Source organism: Chanodichthys erythropterus, chromosome 2, assembly GCF_024489055.1.
Source record: "Chanodichthys erythropterus isolate Z2021 chromosome 2, ASM2448905v1, whole genome shotgun sequence".
Taxonomy (NCBI): Eukaryota; Metazoa; Chordata; class Actinopteri; order Cypriniformes; family Xenocyprididae; genus Chanodichthys; species Chanodichthys erythropterus.
Window position 1 is genome coordinate 40,890,001 of NC_090222.1, and position 23,725 is coordinate 40,913,725.

The 23,725-nt window shown below is 38.3% G+C and overlaps 2 protein-coding genes across 10 annotated transcripts in view; both read left to right on the forward strand.

The window, feature by feature from the left end:
- zbtb7b (zinc finger and BTB domain containing 7B) overlaps positions 1-1,848 on the forward strand; it is a 26,400-nt gene extending 24,552 nt beyond the window's left edge. For all 3 annotated transcript variants that reach the window (XM_067361511.1, XM_067361520.1, XM_067361502.1), the window contains 2 exons: positions 1-43; positions 269-1,848. The exon at positions 1-43 is cut by the window's left edge and continues 901 nt beyond it. In XM_067361511.1, the coding sequence (XP_067217612.1) occupies positions 1-43; positions 269-827 (602 nt within the window). In that variant the 3' untranslated portion in view covers positions 828-1,848. The remainder of the gene's footprint in view (positions 44-268) is intronic.
- Positions 1,849-5,702: 3,854 nt separating this feature from the next.
- Positions 5,703-16,746, forward strand: khdc4 (KH domain containing 4, pre-mRNA splicing factor). Of its 7 annotated transcripts, none has more exons than XM_067361532.1 (14): positions 5,703-5,835; positions 6,256-6,433; positions 8,269-8,385; positions 8,469-8,548; positions 8,662-8,714; positions 8,837-8,997; positions 9,090-9,301; positions 9,376-9,436; positions 11,113-11,170; positions 11,435-11,649; positions 11,727-11,861; positions 12,343-12,452; positions 15,679-15,776; positions 16,269-16,746. In XM_067361532.1, the coding sequence occupies exons 1-14, from the start codon at positions 5,807-5,809 to the stop codon at positions 16,460-16,462; spliced, it is 1,701 nt and encodes a 566-aa protein (XP_067217633.1). In that variant the 5' UTR covers positions 5,703-5,806; the 3' UTR covers positions 16,463-16,746. The 7 variants fall into 7 exon arrangements, 5 of the variants coding, with proteins under 5 accessions (XP_067217633.1, XP_067217644.1, XP_067217655.1 ...); XM_067361543.1 differs by having other exon boundaries at positions 11,438-11,649; XM_067361554.1 differs by having other exon boundaries at positions 11,438-11,649; positions 15,682-15,776.
- Positions 16,747-23,725: the final 6,979 nt, after the last annotated feature.

A 23,725-nucleotide genomic window follows, 5' to 3' on the forward strand; every position in this document is an offset into this window, starting at 1 on the left:
AGAAACCGTTCCAGTGCACGGCCTGCGGCGTCCGCTTCACACGGTACGATCAGCGGCTGCCTTATTTGAATAAAATATTTGATTAAAAGATGATTATGAGTATGTTTTACAAGAAAATACTGTTTCAGTTTTAAAATTCAAAATTGCTTCTTGCCGATTCTTTGTAATTGTTAGGAAATTTGCTCTGATTCACAGTTTCAGGAGTGTATTTGCCTGTGTTTGTCACGGCCAGAATGTTGCAGTTAATCCCTCTTATTTCTCGTCTCAGGAACGACAAGCTGAAGATCCACATGCGGAAGCACACGGGCGAGCGGCCGTATCCGTGTCCCAGCTGCCCTGCTCGTTTCCTGCACTCCTACGACCTGAAGAACCATCTTTCGCTGCACAGCGGCGACCGGCCGTTCGAGTGCCCGCTCTGCCACAAGGCTTTCGCCCGCGAGGACCATCTGCAGCGGCACCGGAAGGGCCACAGCTGCCTGGAGCTCCGAACGCGCCGGCCTCGCCGCGGAACCGGGCCTGAACCCGGCGCATCTCCGCCCTCGGAATCCTTCGGCCTCCATCAGCAGCACCCGGATCACATGAGTGCCGTCGCGGGGCTCCTCGAGGGCCACGGCATTCCCATGCCGGGTGTCCCGCTGCTGGCCGCCGCCCGGATGCCCTTCCCGGAGCTGCTGTGGCGGGCGGTCTCGAGGCCGGTGGGAAAATCCCTGGATAAAGCCGAAGGAGGCTCGTCTCCGCACGGGAGCGGCTCGGTCGCACATAGAACGTGGGAAGAGGAGGAGGAGGAGGATGAGGAGCAGGAAGCTGCTGGCGAGGAGGAAGAGTGACGTGCGTGTGTGTGTGTGTGTGTGTGTGTGTGTGTGTTCCATCATATATCAGCGGTGTAGTCGCATCATCTTCTGTTTCTGGTGCTGGTGGAGCTCATGAAGAATCACGCAGGGTCTTTGTTTTGTTGGGCAGATCTGCTTTTTTTCTGCGGTATGTGGTTTTGTATGAATCCAAATTGACTGTTTTTGGAGATTCGTCTTGTTAATGTTCTGTGAGGTTGACGTTCACGCTATGCAACATTCGAACACATTCGAGTGATTGAACAAACCTGATTTAAAAACTAACAACCGAATGAATTAAGAATGCAAATGAAGCAGCTAGAGGCGGAGAGGGGCGTGGCCTTCCTCTGGACGGGACGTATCGCCACCTACAGGCGCTCAGGATACCATGAAGGGGAATCTACTGTAGCTGCTCTTAAATTTAGCCTTTTCCAAATAAAATGAGTTTGGAATTTTTTTTCTTCTTCAAATGATAGTTTCCTTTCATACCAAAGATTATTGGTTAGTTTGGACTTAACTGAGATTAATTATATGTCAGTGAATTTTTCAGATATTTGTAGCCTTTAAAATGTTTTTTTTTTTCTCTGGCTGTTGTCTTTGAGAGAAAGACTTAAAATGGACCAGGTCTCAGTTCTCACACATTTAAAGGGCTTTCAGGACTGTTCAAATGCTCTGATGGGGCTTGAGAATCTTAATCGGACGCATTTGTTTGATTTACGTTTACGTTTGTTCTGGGGTTTTTTTTGTTTGGGAGGATGAGCTTGATTTCATCCTGAATTTAGAGAATGCGTCTGGTTTTCCTGCGCACTCGTTTTCTGTAAAGATGGTGACACAGCAGGATGGAGAATTCTTTTGTATACTATTCTATTTATTTATTTGTCGGTTTGATATTTATTGTGACTTTCCTGGTTGAGGCGCTTTGGTTATTCTGCATCTTCTCTTCCTTACGAAGCTTCCTTCAGTCCAAGTCTTTGAGTTCAGTTGGTGTGACTCCTTGAGTCTTGAGTCGCTTCAAGACTCAAGTAGTCGCTCCGACTAAAGACTCAAGGAGTTGCTCTGATTGAACAACTTCTTGAGTCTTGAGTCGGAGCGACTCTTTGAGTCTTTAGTCGGAGCGACTCCTTGAGTCTTTGAGTTCAGTTGGAGCGACTCCTTGAGTCTTTAAGTTCCATCCGAGTGACTCCTTGAGTCTTGGAGTTCAGTCGCAGCGACTCCTTGAGTCTTTGAGTTCAGTCGGAGCGACTCTTTGAGTATTTAGTCGGAGCGACTCTTTGAGTCTTTGAGTTCAATCGGAGCGACTCTTTGAGTCTTTAGTCGGAGCAACTCTTTGAGTCTTTGAGTTCAGTTGGAGCGACTCCTTGAGTCTTTGAGTTCAGTTGGAGCGACTCCTTGAGTCTTTGAGTTCAGTCGGAGCGACTCTTTGAGTCTTTAGTCGGAGCGACTCTTTGAGTTCAGTTGGAGCGACTCCTTGAGTCTTTGAGTTCAGTCGGAGCGACTCTTTGAGTCTTTAGTCGCAGTGACTCCTTGAGTCTTTAAGTTCCGTCCGAGTGACTCCTTGAGTCTTGGAGTTCAGTTGGAGCGACTCCTTGAGTCTTGGAGTTCAGTCGGAGTGACTCCTTGAGTCGTTAGTCGGAGCGACTCTTTGAGTTCAGTTGGAGCGACTCCTTGAGTCTTTGAGTTCAGTCGGAGCGACTCTTTGAGTCTTTAGTCGCAGTGACTCCTTGAGTCTTTAAGTTCCGTCCGAGTGACTCCTTGAGTCTTGGAGTTCAGTCGGAGTGACTCCTTGAGTCGTTAGTTGGAGCGACTCCTTGAGTCTTGAGTTCAGTTGGAGCGACTCCTCTGGTCTAGGATCGGTTCTGCCTTTTTTTCTCGTAATGGCCTCAGGTAGACGCGGCGTGAAGCCTGATCAGATGTAACGTGTGCAAACGCACATATAACCGCTCAGGTGCTGTAGAGAACTGAGATTCAAACGTCCTCTATTTGCAAGTTTTGCACATTGAATTTCTGATTAAAAGTACAATCGCCTCCGACGACCAGCACAGAACAGACAGAATGAAACTAGGAGGAGCCTTGCCTTTCTTGAAGCAAATATACATATCTGAGATATTTTTGAGATAATAAAATTATTTGCATTACATGGAAAATTAGTCATTAATGACATCATATTATAGCTTTAGCCGCCTTCATTTCGCTCGTTGACCTTCTCTTGATTATCAAAGCTATAAGACACACGCCCATCCTCATGGGAAGCGTTTCGGGATGAATTCTGGGATTTTCGTCTGGTGTATGTTACTGTACTGCTGACAGTAGGGAAATTACCCAAAGAGGTTTATTTGCACTAAAATGGAATCTTTGTGTTGTGAAATATTGTCTTGTTCATTAGTCACCAATGATGATGATTGTAAATCCTCAATTTCTTCAAAAACTCTTTGCATCATGAATATTAAGAACTTCGCTGAATTTTGTATGTAAAAAGGTCAAGCTGCCTTAGTTTATTTTTAATTTTTTTTGCAACTATTCTCAGGAAATCTTGAGCCATGCACTAAGTGGTTATGCAAATGTTTGGTGAATATTAATTTATTGTATATATTTGTGCTTGGAAATATGAACGCCCTGTTATTAAGTAAAGTTCCTTTACGTCTATCTCTCCAAAGACGTCGTTTATTCCTTGATGTGATTGAGTTGTTTCATGTAAAAAGCAAAGCAGTGGTTCTGTTAGTGATTCGGGTGACGGGACGAGGCTCCTGGTCAAAGCCTTCAATCAGGGATCTGTTTTCTGTTCATAGAGGGAATCTTTCTCCGTGATGGCAAATAATTTCTCATGTTGTACAAATAAAGAGCAAATAAACAAAGATTTACGTTCAAATAGACTCTGCTGCCTCCTGCTGGTCTTTTCCTCCTACATTAGCTCAGTGTTTTTATCTCTTGTGGTGGATGAGAGCTTCTTCGAAAACCTGATGCAGGAATATGCATTTTCACTTGATTCTTTAAGCAAAAGTGATTCTTTAAATATATATTTAAAAAAAATAAAAAAATAAAAAAAAACATAAATTACATTTATGCAGTTTTTTTCTATTTTTTTACTGAAAATTGTATTCTTTTATAGCTGAATGTCTAAGTTAGGATTAGGGTTACCCAATGTTGCTTTGTTTTAATAAATATATATTTTTATATTTTTTTTCATGCCAAGCTTTGCTGTGGCACTTGACTTTTTCACAAAAAAGAAAAATGGAATGAAAACTGGTCTTTGTTGGAATCTAAAAGAAATGTAAAAAGTGTGTGCAAGTTGATTTTACTATTAAAATACCATAATAACCTGCTTAAGTAACATTACTTATGATTTATTTTCTTCAGTATAGATTTTCAGCTTGATTTTTGAATGAAACACATCAATACAGCAATGCTGCCTAAAAAACAAAGTACACACATTAATGAAGCCTTTCAAACAGCCTGTAATCTTCCACAGATGAGTCCAAAACCTTCACGTGACTTTAGCTCCACCTGCTGGTGACAAACATGATGATGAATGAGTTCTGAAACAGCAAAGAAAACACATTTAAAACAGAATAAACCTTATTTTTGTTTGTTTGTTTATTGTCCAGAACCAGATGAAAGCTAGGTTTAGGCGTCTACATTTATTTATATTGATATAAGTAACTAAAAATGCTGGGTTAAAAACAACCCAAGTTTAGTTGAAAATGGACAAACCCAGCGATTGGGTTGTTTTAAAGGGTTAGTTCACCCAAAAATTGAAAATAATGTCATTAATTACTCTCCCTCATGCTGTTCCACACCCGTAAGACCTTCGTTCATCTTCAGGAGATATTTTTGATGAAATCCGATGGCTCAGTGAGGCCTGCATAGCCAACAATGACATTTCCTCTCTCAAGATCCATTAATGTACTAAAAACATATTTAAATCAGGTCATGTGAGTACAGTGGTTCAATATTAATATTATAAAGCCACGAGAATATTTTTGGTGCGCCAAAAAAAAATAAAAAATAACGACTTATTTAGTGATGGCCGATTTCAAAACACTGCTTCAGGAAGCTTCGGAGCGTTATGAATCTTTTGTGTCGAGTCATGATTCGGAGCGCCAGAGTCACGTGATTTCAGTTTGGCGGTTTGACACGCGATCCGAATCATGGGTGAGTAATAATGACATTATTTTAATTTTTGGGTGAACTAACCCTTTAACCCAACAGTTGGGTTAAATGTTTGCTGGGTAGTTTTATTTAACTCAATTACTGGCTTAAAATGAACCCCAAACAGGTTGGAAATTAAAAATCAGACACATAATTATTAGAGGCAACAAAATAATCAAAAGATGAACATTATTTAATAAGCAACTTCATAAATATTTATTTTTTAATTATTATTCATTAAACTTATTAATAAACGTTCATTTCCAACATATTTTGGGTTCATTTCAAGCCAGCCAATAATTTTTAATCAATAGATGTTTTAAATAAAATACCCAGCAGGTTGGGTCAAATATTTAACCTAACCTCTGGGTTTGTCCATTTTCAAACAACTTGGGTTATTTTTAACCCAGCTTTTTAGAGTGTAATATAATATATGCATAATGTTCATAATTTACATTAACGCAAATCAAATTCTCAAAACAATTAATTATTCGATCGATGATCTAACAAAACATTCGCGAGGGTTTACTTTATCTTATTATTTATTCATATTTTTCTGTCAATTAGCAAATTATTGACTTATTTTTCCCTTTTGTATTCTGTTGACTGTCATTTTTGCATTAATAATAAAAATTAAAACAAACAAACAAACAAACAAAAAAAACATTTGTGAAGGGAGTTTGTCAGATGGATGCTGCGCATGCGCGATGTTAGCGGAAGTGACGCAGGCGGCTGTGCTTCCGTTGGATGGTGTGTCTGCTCGAGCGTCAGCAGCGGATCGGTTCTGTTCGGTTCGATTCACCGTGATCAGAAACATCAACTCAACACAACAGATGTCATTCGGTGTCCCGCACAGCGGCGGGTAAGTGTGTGTGTGTGTGTGTGTGTGTGTGTGTGTGTGTGTGTGTGTGTGTGTGTGTGTGTGTGTGTGTGTGTGTGTGTGTGTGTGTGTGTGTCGCTGCTAATGGCGGGTGTTACATAACGAACCAGAAACACAAAAAAATTAATCAGCAATATGTTCAGATATCTTCATATGAACGCCTCTGTCGAGTTTTTTGACGTTTAAACAGTACCATGGTAATACTGTGATGAGAACAGTGTGAAGTATAAACAAACATCAGAAGTACTGTGGTTCAGCTCTTCAGTGAAGTTCTGGAAGCTGATTGGTTCAGGATCTGGAGTGATGAAACTAGTGTTTGATTGACAGCTGATGATCTGAGTTTGAGGTCCTGCAGGGGAACATTGATGAAGATGATGATGGTTGATGTTGTGTGTGTGTCAGACGGCGCAGTAAATGGGACCAGGCCGGCCCGGTGTCGTCTGGAGAGGCGGATGGAGGTTCTGCTCCCACTGGAGCTCTGGACGCTGCTGCCGCCGTCGCTGCCAAGATCAACGCCATGCTGGTGGCCAAAGGCAAACTGAAGCCGTCTCAGATCAGCAGCGCCGCGCCTGCAGATAAAGTCAGTCCATATATTTATGAAACATATACATGTATATATTCACTTTAGGGCTGTAAAGATATCAGACACTTACTGTAGCCAAAAGAATTCACAATAACAGTATATTATAATGTCTATAGAAATCTTGAAAAAATAAAGCTATCAGTCAAATTCACCATTACTTAGTTTATTTTGTTTTCAAAGAATCACATCATTGCATTCAAAAAGAACAATTATAGCTACATGTAAAGGATTAGTTCAGTTCAGAGTTAAAATGTCCTGATAATTTACTCTCCTCCATGTCATCCAAGATGTTCATGTCTTTCTTTCTTCAGTGGAAAAGAAATGAAGGAAATCATTCCAGGATGTTTCTCCATATAGTGGACTTCACTGGGGTTCAACGGGTTGAAGGTCCAAATGTCAGTTTCAGTGCAGCTTCAAAGAGCTCTACATGATCCCAGACGAGGAATAAGAGTCTCATCTAGAGAAACCATCGGACATTTATTAAAAAAAATAAATATTATATACTTTTTAACCACAAATGCTCGTCTTGCACTGCTCTGTGATGCTCCACGCATGACATAATCATGTTGGAAAGGAAGAAGGAAGTACCACAAAAAACTCATTTTCATCGTTGTTTTACCTTTTTTTTTTTTTTTTTTTTTACTTAGTCTTTGTACGTTCACTTTGTAAACACTGGATCGGTACTTCTGCCTTCGTCACGCGTGACCTTTCCAACATGATTACGTCATGCGTGCAAGACAAGACATTTGTGGTTAAAAAGTATATAATGTTTATTTTTTAGTAAATGTCCAATGGTTTCTCTAGATGAGACTCTTATTCCTCGTCTGGGATCATGTAGAGCTCTTTGAAGCTGCACTGAAACTGACATTTGGACCTTCAACCCGTTGAACCCCAGTGAAGTCCACTATATGGAGAAAAATCCTGGAATGTTTTCCTTCATTTCTTTTCCACTGAAGAAAGAAAGACATGAACATCTTGGATGACATGGAGGAGAGTAAATTATCAGGACATTTTAATTCTGAACTGAACTAATGCTTTAACAGCAACCTGAACCAGTCTGAAACTGAAGTGGCTTCTTATATCACAGTATGAGGCTCAAATTATATTATTTTATAGTATTCTATACAGTTATAAATATACATTATTCTTAAGAAAATAACGGAGATGGCTTAAAGAACGCACATATTGTCACAATAGCTCTTTCCATCCACCTGTTTTTATGCACATTTTATCACTGCGCCAGTTTATCAGGAAGTGACGATTTTGTTCTCTTCGGCTCACTAGATGGAAATGCTGCTTTATTCGCAAACGTTTTATGTGATATTCCAATTTTAAATTCACAACTTTAGATGGAAACACAGCTAATGGCTTCATGTTTGATCAGTCATCTGCAGTTTATTCAGCTCCAGCGATTGCTGGACGTCCATATTAGGGATTTCCTGGAACATCATAAGTTTTATTACTCCTATGAGTCTCACTTGTGCTTCTGCGCGAGGGCGCCCTCTGGTGTCGAGTATGATTGAAACAGACATTGCATGTGAGAGTTTAGCGCTCCAAAATGCTCACATCATCCTATTATGGGTAAAAATAGAAAAAAATACTGTTAAATAAAGATATTTGAAGTAAACATTCGATAATCTATGTGTGTTTATCTAAATGAGCACACTTTTGGATTAAAAATTGTCATTTTAGTACTTAAACTTATTTCAGTTAGTTGCCATTGTAACACTTTAAAACAATCAGTTCAAAATGAAGCGAGAAACTTTCAAACGCTAACGGTGAATATGAGGAGCAAACACGCATTCATAATTAAAGACAGGAAGTGTGTGTAGGTTGCAGGTGTCGGTGGGAATAAGGTGAAAGATGACCTGGTGGTGGCAGAGGTGGAGATAAACGACGTCCCGCTGACCTGTCGGAACCTGCTGACCCGCGGACAGACTCAAGACGAGGTGAGAGCAGGGACAGGCCGCGTGTCTGCCTTCTGTCGTCAGGTGCTTTCCTCAGTGCTTGATTCTTCTCAATCTCCACACAGATCAGCAGAGTGAGCGGCGCTGCCGTGTCCACCAGGGGGCGCTACATGTCAGCAGAGGAGAAGAGCAAAGCGCTGCCCAGGTGAGACGCTCCGTTTCATCCGACTGTGACACTGACGGCCTTTACATGAACATCCAGTTCTGTTCAAGCTTCGGATCAGTCTAATCTTCTCGTATTAATGCATCTCTCCGCAGTGACCGTCCGCTCTATCTGCATGTGCAGGGACAAACCAGAGACTTAGTGGACAGTGAGTGACGCCACTGATGGATGGGTTTCATTCTGAGGATCACGTGTGTGTGTGTGTGTGTGTGTGTGTGTGTGTTTAACATCGCTCTCTCTGTGTGTGTGTGTGTGTGTGTGTGTGTGTAGAGGCCGTTAACAGGATTAAGGAGATCATTACTAACGGTGTAGTGAAGGCCGCCACCAGCTCGACCTACAGCGGAGCGACGGTCACCGTGTACCAGCAGCCCGGACCCGCCGCTCCACCCACAATCCCCCCTGCTCCACACAAAGCGCACTTTCCAGGAGGAGTGAGTACATGTGCACTCACATCAGAGAGAGCCTCCGATCGCTTCACACCGTCCTGACCCGTGTGTGTGTGTGTGTGTGTGTGTGTGTTCAGATGCATTATGTGCAGGATAAGGTGTTTGTGGGTCTGGATCAGGCCGTCCAGGGTTTCTGCGTGAAGGAGCGTGTGGAGGGTCCGGGCTGCTCGTACCTGCAGCACATTCAGGCAGAAACGGGAGCCAAAGTCTTCCTGAGGGGGAAAGGGTCCGGCTGCCTGGAGCCCGCGTCCGGACGAGAGGCGTTTGAGCCCATGTACATATACATCAGGTGTGTGTAGAGATCTCACACACACACACACACACACACACACACAATGTTCATGAGTTTCTCTGTTCCTCCAGTCACCCTAAACCTGAAGGACTTGCTGCTGCAAAAACCCTCTGTGAAAACCTGCTGCAGACCGTAAGACCGTCTCTCTCTCTCTCTCTCTCTCTCTCTCTCTGTTCATCAGTTTACAGTTTTTCTGCACACAATGAGAAACTATGCAAAGTAAAATAACAGTAGTGTCAATAAATAAAACAATAAATCTGATGTAATCAGTGTTATTCTAGTATGATTTATAAATGTTTTATATTTATTAATACTATTAATTTGTTATATTTTTATATTTTCACTTTGGTGTCATGTGGTCTTGCTTTTATTACTTTAAAAAAAAAAGAAAAGAAAAATTTATTGAGCTAACCCTTATGTGTTGTTGGGGATGTTTTCATCCACTATGGGGTGTTTTTGAGTCTTAATTTGGCCACAACTTTCTCTGTGTTTCAGCAAATGGAATGATTTTTGGTGACAAATCTTATTTTGATATATATTTTGGGAAAATGCTTTGAAAATTTTCAAAACCTCAAAAATACACTGTGGGCAAATTTACTACCCTTTCGTTATGTTCGTGGATGAAAACATGCACTAAATTAAACTGCTGTAAAAATGTTTTTTTTTTGCATAAATCTGTTAATCAACCTCAGTCCTGATCAAAACTACTAAATGTTGGGAAAAAATCCAGGATTTTTACTCTTTTATTGCCAAGTTTTTGAAATTATGTCACTGATTTGGGGAAAAAAACACACAAAATTACTTATTTTCAATATAAAAAGTGATTGTGGACTGGATTTTTTTTTTTTACCTTTTATCACAAGTCTTGGACATGTGAAAGATTAGTAACAACATTGTTAGTTTTTGTGCAGCATCAGATTTTAATTTTTTCTCCCTCATTTACTGTTCGTGGCTGTTTTTGCCCCATTGACTTCCATTATAATGACATTTTTTGATTGTAAAGCCATGACACCATAAAATCATGCATTCTTTGATGGTGGTTTTCCCTGTTGGGAAGAGGTAAAATTTCTCATTTTTACAGTTGATCACCAGGTGGCACCATTAACCCTTTAGATAGGCTTGTGCAAAAAAAAAAGCTTAGTTTCTGGCTTTTATACTTCATATAACTCCATATAACAGTATATTATAGTGTGTGTGTGTGTGTGTGTGTGTGTGTGTGTGTGTGAAAGAGAGTAAGACTTTTGCGCAAAATTAAAATCTGATGCTGCACAAAAACAAACAATGCATCAAAACCAATGTTGTTACTAATCTTTCACATGTCAAAGACTGTGATAAAAGGTAAAAAAAATCCAGTCCACAATCACTTTTTATATTAAAAATAAGTAATTTTGTGTGTTTTTTTCCCCCAAAATCAGTGACATCACTTCATAAACTTGGCAATAAAAGAGTAAAAATCCTGGATTCTTTTAAACATTTAGTAGTTTTGATCAGGACTGAGGTTGATTAACACATTTATGCAAAAAAATTGAAAAAAATATTTATCTGATACATTTTTACAGCAGTTTAATTTAGTGGATGTTTTCATCCACGAACATAACGAAAGGGTAGTAAATTTGAACAATGCACAAGGGTTAATTTTTTTGTTTTAGCTTTAGTAATTTAACTTATTTTATTTGTTATTTGCCATTGCTAGTTGTTTCATCTAATATTTATATTGTGTTTCAGCTTTATTTCAGTGAATGTAAATGATTTGTAATAGTTTGTTAACAGTAAACAACACTGCTGTAATGTGTGTGCGTGTCTGGCAGGTTCATGCTGAGTATTCTAGATTCCTGAATCAGATGAGCAGTGTGATGCCCACACAGGGTAAACACACACACATTCACACTCACAGACACAATCACACACACACACACACACACACACTCTCACTCACACACTCACAAAAATCACACACTCATTCACACACATGCATGCGCACATTTACACACACTGAAATTCATCTATAAAAACTGCAGCATCATTATTCAGCTCAATCCAGTTCAGTAATTGTAAGATCACATGTTTTGATTGTGTTCATCACAGTGGGGTGTGTGTGTGTGTGTGTGTGTGTGTGTGTGTGTCTGTCAGCAGGTTTCATTCAGCCTCCTGTCATTAATGGAATCCCGCCGCAGCCTCCGTATTACCCTCCTGCCGGATTCCAGCCCTCCTATCCCGCGCCCGTCCCGCCGCCACCGCAGCCCGTCGCTCCTCCGTATCCGGTGGCTCCTGTGGCCCCGGCCCCCGTGCCCCCCCCGACCGCACAGTATCCCATCACACCCGCGCCCGCAAACGTCCCGCCACAGGTAACGCGCTCACACACTCGCCGTCTGTGTGTCTCCATCCATCTCCCGTCTCTTGAAACGTTGCTCTCTGTCTCCAGACTCTTCCTCCCGCTCCGTTCCCGCCCGCTGCAGTGGCTCCGCCCAAACCCACGGCCCCGCCCAACCCGCCACAGAAACGCCGCTTCACGGAGGAGGTGCCGGACGAGACGGACAGAGGCCTTCTGGGATACCAGGTGAGCTGTCGGCACATGCCGGACGCTGCGCCGATCACCGTATGGCTTTGCTCCCTTTCTGCAGGTGCGTGTGATGTCAGCGTCCTGTCGCCATGGTGACACAGTTTGTGGGTGGAGCCTGTAATGAAGTGACCTGTGGGGTCACGAGGACCTGAGAGTATTTGTAATTGTTTATTTGTAATGAATGACAGCAGATAAAAACTCAAACCCTAGTGAGCCGCATCATTAGAGTAATACTGTCTGAAAGACAAAAATCCATCAATAAAACACTGAACCAGTTTGTGCCGGTCAGCACACAGCAGCTCAGCGGGGTTTGTGTTCTTGTGGTGAATGATGGGAAATGCTCACATGTTTGACTATAAATGTGATTTTTTTGTGTGATTTGATGTGAAGTGTGTGTGAGAGATGATCAGTCAGTGATGTGTGTGTGTGTCTGTAAATGAGGGTGTGTGTTAATGCTGTTGTGTTTTTCTGCTCATAGCATGGACCCATTCATATGACTAATTTAGGTGCAGGCATGTCTGTGGGCAGCTCAGAGGCGTCAGGACCCCCGTCTGCTGCTTCCTCAGGGCCTGTGAGAGAGAGAGACAGGTCAGACGCTTCAACACACACACACACACACACACACACACACCTCTGCACATGCTGCGTTCAGGACTGTTTTAAATAACAGTGCAGTGATGAAACGCTGAATCACACTAATGTAAGTCTGTGAATGATGTGATCAAAACATGTGACACATGAAAACTCTTCTATTTGAGCTGCTTCTTGGTGTAGATTGAAGCTCTAATTACTATAGTAATAACAGTAAATTATGCATAATTACAAGTAACTAACCCTAAACCAAACTGTAACACTATAGTAAGTACATCTAGTTAATTAATAGTACTCAGTACTTATTTGAGTAATTACAATGTAACTACAGCACTGAAAAATAAAGTGTAACCCTATATTGGTGTAAACTATAACAATAACTAATGATAATAACAATAACTATGATAACTATGTTAGCGTCAACTATAACAATACCTATAATGATAATAACGATAACTGTAACGATAACTATAATAACTATATTGGCGTAAACTAATGATAACTATAATGATAATAATGCTAACTAATAATAATTATATTAGCATCAACTATAATGGTAACTATAACGATAATAACAATAACTGTAACTATAACTATAATGATAACGATAACTGTAATTATAATAACTATATGAGCATCAGTTATAATAACTAATGATAACAATATCTGTAACTATAACTATAATAACGATAACTATATTAGCGTAAACTATAACAATAACTATAATGATGATAATGATAACTATAATTATAACTATATAAGCATCAACTATAATAACTATAATGATAATAACGATATCTGTAACTATAATGATAACGATAACTATATTGGCGTAAACTATAATAACTATGATAATAACAATAACTGTAACGATAACTAATGATAACGAAAATTATATTAGCATCAACTATAATAACGATAACTGTAATAACTAATGATAACGACAACTATATTAGTGTAATGATAATGATAACTATATTAGGGTAAACTATAATAACTATAACGATAACTGTAATAACTAATAACGATAACTACAGTAACGTCAACCATAATGATAACTATAATGATAACGATAACTATAATTATAATAACTATATTAGCATCAACTATATAACTATAACGATAACTATATTAGCGTAAACTATAATAACTATAATGATAACTGTAATAACTGATAACGATATTAACGTCAACTATAATAACTATGATGATAACGATAATTAATAATAATAATAATAATAATAATAATAACTGTATTAGCATCAACTATAATAACAATAACTGTAACTATAACTATAATGATAACTATTAGCGTAAACTATAATAACTATGATAACAGTAACTGTAACAATAACTATAATGATAACGATAACTATATAAGCGTCAACTATAATAACTATAACAATAACTGTAATAACTAATGATAACGACAACTATATTAGTGTAATGATAATGATAACTATATTAGGGTAAACTATAATAACTATAACGATAACTGTAATAACTAATAACGATAACTACAGTAACGTCAACCATAATAACTATAATGATAACGATAACTATAATTATAATAACTATATTAGCATCAACTATATATCTATGATAACGATAACTATATTAGCGTAAACTATAATAACTAATGATAACTGTAATAACGATAACTATATTAACGTCAACTATAACTGATGATAACGATAACTATAACTATAATAATAACTGTATTGGCATCAACTATAATAACAATAACTGTAACTATAACTATGATAACTATTAGCGTAAACTATAATAACTATGATAACAGTAACTGTAACAATAACTGTAACAACTATAATGATAACGATAACTATATAAGCGTCAACTATAATAACTATAACAATAACTGTAATAACTAATGATAGCGATAACTATTAACGTCAACTATAATAACTATAATGATAACAATCACTATATTAGTGTCAACTTTAATAACTATATCAATAATAATGATAACTGTAATAACTTATGATAAGGATAACTATTAGCGTCAACTATAACGTTAACTATAATGATAACTAACGATAACTATAATGATAACTATATTAGCATCAACTATAACGGTAATTTTAATGATAATAACGATAACTATAATGATAATAACAATAACTAATAATTATAATATTAGCATCAACTATAATGGTAACTGTAACGATAATAACAATAACTAACGAAAACTCTGATAACGATAACTATATTAATGCAAACTATAACAATAACTATGATAATTATAATTATAATAACTATAGCAATAACTATAACGATAATAACGATAACTAACTATAATAACGATAACTATATTGGCGTAAATTATAATAACAGTAACTGTAACGATAACTATGATAACGATAACTATATTAATGCAAACTATAACAATAACTATGATAATTATAATTATAATAACTATAGCAATAACTATAACGATAATAACGATAACTAACTATAATAACGATAACTATATTGGCGTAAATTATAATAACAGTAACTGTAACGATAACTATATTAGCGTAAACTATAACTAATGATAACTGTAATAACTAATGATAACGATAACTATATTAACGTCAACTATAATGATAACTATGATAATAACTATATTAGTGTCAACTTTAATAACTATAATGATAAAAATTATAACTGTAATAACTAATGATAACTATATATTAGCGCTAACTATAACGATAACTATATTAGTGTCAACTATAATGCTAACTATGATAATAACAGTAACTATAAGGATAACTATATTAGCATCAACTATAACGATAACTATAATGATAGCAACGATAAATGTAACGATAACTACAATAACTATATTAGTGTCAACTATACCAGTAAATATAATGATGATAACGATAACTGTTCTAAATTGACTGTAAACCACGGCTTCTTGAGTCTTACTGCTTTAATCTAGAATGATAATAACAATAACTGTAATGATAACAATAACTATAGTAATAACTATATTGGCGTCCACACCAACGGATGATATTGTTCTTTTTATTATTAGTGCGTTGCAGTTTTTGGCGCTCGAGCTCTAGTGGAGGAATAACGCGTAATGATGAGCGTATAAATGAACTCTTAGATTTAATATTATAAACATCAACATGACGATTTTCTATTCAAAGAACACTGACAGCGTTGATCAGCTGATCACGATGATTGATTGTATGTGGTATTGTTTGCGCAGCAGCAGACAGCTCATGCCGCCTCCGTGTGCGTCAGCGCCGGTCAACGGACTGAGACCTCCGAAAGCAGACGAGAAGACGGCAGCGCCGAGCCTTCTGGGTAAGACAGACGCCACACACACCCTCGATGATCGCTGTAAATCACACTGACTGCTTTCTGCATGCAGATATGAGGCTGCAGCAGCGGCGGACCGTATCAGTAGAGTAAAGGTAAAGCTGAAGCGTGTCATTTCAGCATCTTTACCAACATGTGATCCTGCAGGAAATGACACGCTTCAGCTTGACGGCCGTCATTGGTTAGAATGAGGCTCCTCCCCTGCGCGTCTGCCGTGCCGTGTGACTGCCGCACTAACGGGCGTCTCTCTTGTGTTCTGTGTTCTCTCTCTTTCTCTGTGTTTTTTCCTCTCTCTTTCATGTCCCTCCGGGGGGATGCCTGATGGGCGGGGCCTCGTTCCCTTCCGCCTCCTGATTGGACTCGTCCAATGACATGCGGTTGTCACCCACCACATGCGTTTAACTTCCTGTTTCCTTCATTGCTGGTACGTGGTGTTGTTTTTGTGTGTTTCTCTCTGGTTTCTGGTCTGTCCATCAGAGCCGCAGGTGAAGCGCGTCCGGACGGGGCTGGTGGCGTACGCCGGAGATTCCTCTGATGAAGAGGACGATCACGGACCCTCTAAAGCCGGCTGGACGCTCGGGACATACCACTGCCCGCCGTCGCCTCCCCACCGGAACAAAACACAAACGCAGCAGCAGCAGCAGCCCATGCCCTTCTGGATGGCACCGTAAACACACACTCACACACACACACACACACACACACACACAGGTAGCGTCGTGATTCATGACTCCGCAGGAACGGCATCATCCGCTCCTAAAGACTCTCCGTGGGGATTATGGGTCAAATACGGAATGAGGAGCCGCAGAATTCAGCATGTGACTGATGACAGCTCATGTGACGCTGGAGGATCGCGTGTCGCGCATCACTTTTAAAAGCGGCTGTTTTAGTTTCTCTTCATCACTTTGATTTGTAATGTTACTGTGATTCTCTTGACAAATAAACACATTTATTCACAGAGCGTTCGTCTCCTGGTTAATCTTTTATAGCTGTAAAGCTGTAACAGTTCTAAGAGAATATCAGAGTCTAATATCTATAGTGATAACGGCACAGAGGAACGATTGTTTTCCAGCTGATGAATGGTAAAAACATTGACAGCCAATCAGAATCCATCCTGCTTTAAGATCTCGAAAATTTAAAGCGACAGATGACAAAACTGCAGCGCTTATAATAAACAGAATGGTATCGTCTTTTCTGGTGTGGATGTGAATATGTTTGTCATTATAGTTCTTGTTATAGTTAATTATAAAAACTATAACAGTAATAATAACAACTACAATATAACTAACGGTTATAGATTGTAGTTATTGTTATAGTTAATTATCGCTATTGTTATCGTTATACTTGTTATTATAGTTATAGTTAATATTTATCATTATAGTTGTTATAATTTCTATTATAGATACTGATATTATTGTCATCATTATCAATATAGTTATCGCTCTTGTTATAGTTACTGTTCGTTATCATTATTTTAGTTATATTATCGTTATTACAGTTATCATTAGTTATTGTTATACCCACTGTTATAGTTATTATCATTAGTGTTGTTAGATTTTGTTATAGTAATCATTATACTCACCATTATAGTTCATATTGTTCTTATCATTACATATATGTTATTATCGTTATACTCATTGTTAGTTATTATTGTTAATATCATACTCATTATCGTTATTGTTAGTATTGTTATACACATCGTTATCATTATTTATCGTCATTGTTATACTCATCATTATCATTATTATAGTTATTGTTAGTATCATACTAGGGATGCTCATTTCGGTTAAATTTCTCGACCGACAACCGACGCTCGTTATCCGATTATTAACCGTTAACTGATGAGATTATAATATTGTATAGCCTATATGATGATAATATGACATATATAGGTTATGACATTAAATAAAAAATACAATTGATGAGTGTCTGTGTCTTCCACGGGTTTATTTTAACATGCAAACAGCAGCATAGAACAGATAAACAACAAAGTCAAAGTCAAATTTATTTATATAGCGCTTTTACAATTGGTAATTGTTTCAAAGCAGCTTTACATATTAGAAGCACAGAAAAAAAGGGAAGTGGTTAAAACTGTACAAACAAGCGTGGTAATATGTAACATATAGAAGATGGTGCTACATTAAGCCAATGTCGGCTGACTTCCAGGGGTGGAAAAAACCCCCTAGGAGAAAAACCCAGCGTGCTAGCACTGGGAAAAAAGTCCTAGGAGGGAAAAAACCCCTTGGAAGATATATATATGTAAATGTATATGGAGATCAAAATCTGAATTGAACATTTTTATTATAGAGATTAAAAATCGATTATATATAAATATATGCAAGCGGATACGGGGATCCTGGGCTACGTTGTAGTCAGGTCCAGACGCAGGTTCTCCATCTGACCTGGATACGGCCTGGATCCAGCACCCGGCAAACCTCAGGATAAGCAGAGAGACAGATATTAGCGTAGATGCCATTCTTGTTCTGATGTACAGGTATATCTAGTGTTATAGGAAATGTTCTCGGTTCCGGCCGACCTAATTATTGCAGCGTAACAATCCTTTAACGGATTTGAAAAATGTTAATGTATTGATGATGTGTTATGTGTATGCAAGAGCAAAGAGATGTGTTTTTAGTCTAGATTTAAACTGACAGAGTGTGTCTGCTTCCCGAACAATGCTAGGAAGATTGTTCCAGAGTTTAGGTGCTAAATAGGAAAATGATCTGCCGCCTTCAGTTGATTTTGATATTCTGGGTATTATCAACTGGCCTAAATTCTGAGATCGCAATAAACGTGAAGGACTATAATGCATTAAGAGCTCACTTAGGTACTGGGGAGCTAAACCATTTAGAGCTTTATAAGTAAGTAGCAAGATTTTAAAATCTATACGATGTTTAATAGGGAGCCAATGTAATGTTGACAGAACTGGGCTAATATGGTCATACTTTCTGGTTCTAGTAAGAACTCTAGCTGCCGCATTTTGAACCAACTGTAGTTTGTTTAAAAGCCGAGCAGAACAACCACCCAGTAGAGCGTTACAATAATCTAGTCTTGAGGTCATGAATGCATGAACCAACTGTTCCGCATTTGTCATTGAGAGCATATGTCGTAATTTAGATATATTTTTTAGATGGAAGAAGGCGGTTTTACAGATACTAGAAACATGACTTTCAAATGAAAGATTGGTATCAAAGAGCACACCCAGGTTCCTAACTGAGGACGAAGGTTTAATGGAGCACCCGTCAAGTGTTAGAGAGTATTCAAGGTTTTTTCGTGAGGAAGTTTTTGGTCCAAAGATTAGGAAATCAGTTTTTTTCTGAATTTAATAATAAGAAATTTCTTGTCATCCAGTTTTTAATGTCAGCTATGCATTCTGTTAGTTTTGTGAATTTGTAGGTTTCGTCAGGGCGCGAGGAAATATAGAGCTGAGTATCGTCAGCGTAGCAGTGAAAACTAACACCATGCTTCCTAATTATCTCTCCTAAGGGCAGCATGTACAGAGTGAAAAGCAACGGTCCTAATACTGAGCCTTGTGGTACCCCATATTTAACCTGTGATCGATACGACATCTCTTCATTAACTACCACAGACTGATAACGGTCAGATAAGTATGATTTGAACCATGCCAAAGCAATTCCACTAATGCCAATATAGTTTTCAAGTCTTTTTAAAAGAATGTTATGATCGATAGTGTCAAAAGCAGCACTGAGATCTAATAACACTAATAGAGAAATACAGCCACGATCGGATGATAGGAGTAGATCGTTTGTAACTCTAACGAGAGCAGTCTCAGTACTATGGTATGGTCTAAATCCTGACTGGAAATCCTCACAGATTCCATTTCTTTCTAAAAAGGAACACAGTTGTGTTGAAACTGCCTTTTCTAGTATCTTTGACAGAAAAGGTAGATTCGAGATTGGCCTGTAATTTACTATATCTCTCGGATCTAGTTGAGGTTTTTTAATAAGAGGTTTGATAATAGCCTGCTTAAAGGTTTTTGGCACGTGTCCTAGTGTTAAAGATGAATTAATTATATCAAGAAGTGGACCTACGACCTCTGGAAGCATTTCTTTCAGTAGTTTAGTCGGCATTGGGTCTAACATACATGTCGTTGATTTTGATGATTTGATAAGTTTAGATAATTCTTCCTCTCCTATAGCGGCGAATGATTCTAGTTTTACCTCAGGGACACTACAGTGCACTGTCTGAAGAGAAACTGTAGACGGTTGCATGTTTATAATTTTCTCTCTAATATTATCAATCTTGCAAGTAAAGAAGTTCATAAAGTCATTACTGCTGTGCTCTATGGAAACGTCAGCAGTTGAATCTCTGTTTCTAGTTAATTTAGCCACTGTGTCAAATAAATACCTAGGATTATGTTTGTTTTCTATTAAGAGATTTGAAAAATAAGTAGATCTAGCATTTCTTATGGCTGTTCTGTACTCAATCATTTTTTCTTTCCACGAAAGGCGAAAAACTTCTAGTTTTGTTTTCTTCCAACTACGTTCAGCTTTTCTAACAGCTCGTTTTAGAGCCCGAGTGTGCTCATCATACCACGGCGTTGGATTAAGTTTCCTTAATCTTCTTTAGACGTAAAGGAGCGACCGCATCTAATGTGCTGGAAAAGAGAGAGCCAATAGTTTCTGTTGCAGCATCGAGTTCTTCTATGTTGTCAGGTATACTAAGGCGATGAAACTGCTCGGGGAGATTATTTATAAAGCAATCTTTAGTGGCAGACGTGATTTTTCTACAATATTTATGGCTGGGTGGTGGTTTTGTAGCCTTGGCTAATTGTATTATACACGAGACTAAATAATGATCTGATATATCATCGCTCTGCTGTAGAATTTCAACAGCATCAATATCTATTCCATGCGACAGTATTAGATCTAGGGTATGATTACGACAATGAGTGGGTCCTGACACGTGTTGTTTAACTCCAATAGAGTTTAAAATATCTGCAAATGCCAATCCAAATGCGTCTTTATTATTATCTACATGGATATTAAAATCACCAACAACAAGGACTTTATCCGCAGCCAGTACTAACTCTGATAGAAACTCAGCAAATTCTTTGATAAAGTCAGTATGGTGCCCTGGTGGCCTGTATACAGTAGCCAGCACAAATGTCAACTTACATAATGTTACATAAAGCACCATCACTTCAAAGGAATTATATTTGAAATTCTTTTTGAATGATTCTGAATATATTACTATAAATTACAGCAACACCTCCCCCTTTGCCTTTCTGTCGAGGATTGTGTCGATAATCATAACCTTGAGGACTAGATTCATTTAAAGTAATGTAATCGTCTGGTTTTAGCCAGGTTTCTGTCAAACACAGCAAGTCTAGTTTATTGTCTGTGATAATTTCATTTACAATAAGTGCTTTTGAAGAAATAGATCTAATATTCAGTAACCCAAGCTTTATCATTTGTTTATCTGATTTATCTGTGATTTTCATTTTTTGAACATCAATTAAATTTTTACCCTTAAAAGGTTTTGGAAGTTTTTTGTATTTACTAGTTCGAGGTACAGACACAGTCTCTATGTGATAATATCTAGGTGAAAGTGTTTCTATGTGCTGTGAATTATCTGAGTTATGTGACGTGAGGCGGCTAGCAGACGGTCGGTTTAGCCAGTTTGTCTGCGTCCTGATCTGGGCCCTGGTTTGTCATGTTTCAGCTCTAAGACTATTTGCCAAATTTCTAGAGAGAAGAGCAGCACCATCCCGGGAGGGATGAATACCATCTCTTTTCAACAGATCAGGTCTGCCCCAAAAGCTTTTCCAATTGTCTATGAAACCTATATTATTCTGCGCACACCACTTAGACAGCCAGCCATTGAGTGATGATAACCTGCTAACTATCTCATCACTCCGACGAACAGGAAGAGGGCCAGAACAAATTACTTTTGCTGACATTGAATTTGCGAGTTCACACACCTCTTTAATGTTAATTTTAGTGATCTCCGACTGGCGAAGTCGAACATCATTTGTGCCGACGTGGATAATGATTTTAGAATATTTACGTTTAGCATTAGCCAGCACTTTTAAATTAGCATTAACAGCACTTTAACAGAACCTGGATTCACATTATCAAATTGTCACGCACCTGCAGCGTTTCTGACAACAGAAAAAAATAATTTAAATAAAAGGCATAAAATAAATAGGCCTACACTAAATATTTTTCACTTAAATGTTTAACAAATTAAGATGACAAAACAAAAACACAGTGAATCCATTGAAGCTTTGAACAACCGGTATTTTAGACATTTTTTCCGTCAAATAAAAATAGCAGGCCTACCTCAAGGATTGTTATTGTTATGACCACGGACGGTGCACGTGTGCATACCGAACGCGTCTTTCCGCGCTCATGGGCAAAGGAGTTTCTTTGACAGGCTCGTGCACGAGACTGAGCGGAATGCGGGAAATGAAGTATACCATGGCCCTAAATTGTAATGGACTGGAGCTCACGGTTCACATCGAGAGAAATGGGAACGCGGGGGCACCGCGATGCGACCGCAAAAGGCACTTTCACTTTCGTGATCAAAGTGCATGCCACTGATAAGCTTTGTAAATGCAGCATTACAGTAGCATACACATACCAATTAAACGCGCAGGTCTCCTCGTGCGTCCTCCCCACTGTGTCGCCGGTCGAGGCAATAATTTTCGTTTCGCTTTTAGATATCTCTTTTATAGATGCCATCAATGCTTTTAACTCAAAACAGTCCATAAACTACAAATCCTTCAGTCAAGCCAGCTCGCGCGTCAATCTGAGAGATCAGCCTCTTACGTTAAAGTGTCAAATTTCTCGGTTTCTGAATGGACGGTTTTGCTTGATTGACAAACGCTAACGTTCGGCCATGATTTATATACCATCGACCTGTCCTAAAACTTTAGCACGCTTTGATCGATTGCTTGGAGATCGTGTGTTTCTCTGTTCGAGAGCGCATTTCCTCTTCTTCACATCTGCGACAAAACAGTTGATCATTTATGAACGAAAGCTCACAGAAACGTGAAAATGGTCTCATTTGAAAGAAAATAGCCTAAGCTAAAAGATTATATATTGTGACTGATTGAAGCAGCCCTTATCAAAAGTGCGGGGGTCGATTTCTGTCTTTTCAAAACTGCGGGGGTCCTGATCCCCCTGCCCCCAACGGCGCGCCTGACCCTTTCTATCGAAATGGTCAGTACTTCTTTTCGCTCGCTTCATTTTGCTTGTTGCTTAGCGAAATATGTCTGGCACATGTGAAACGCCCCGCGAGTTAACAAATAAGCATATATGTATATATAGGATAGTTTTCTTTAACCATGCAGCAAAAAAACAAACAAAAAAAAACGTTTAACTGATAGTATTAATCGGTTAAAATTCTTACTTTCGGTTAACGGTTAAACGGTCAATGTGAGCATCCCTATATCATACTCATTATCGTTATTGTTATAGTTATCGTTATAGTTATTAGTATCGTTACACTCGTTAGTTATCGTTATTGTTAGTATCGTTATACTCGTTAGTTGTCATTATTGTTAGTATCGTTACACACATTATCGTTATACTCCTCATTGTTATACTTATTGTTATACTCATTATAGTTATCGTTATTGTTAGTATCGTTATACTCATTATAGTTATTGTTATACTCATAATTATTGTTATTGTTAGTATCGTTACACGCATCATCGTTGTATTATACTCATTATTGTTAGCTATTGAAATTGATAGTATCGTTATCATTATTATTAGTTGTTAGTTACACTCGCTGTTATCGTTATACTCATTGTTAGTTATCACTATCATTAGTGCTATTGTTATACCTATTATTAGTTATTATATACTGAACATTATATATATATATATATATATAAAAAAAATGTTTTAGGATTTGCATGAGCATCTTTGAGCAGAAGTTGACTTGCAGTATTTGTGAATTAA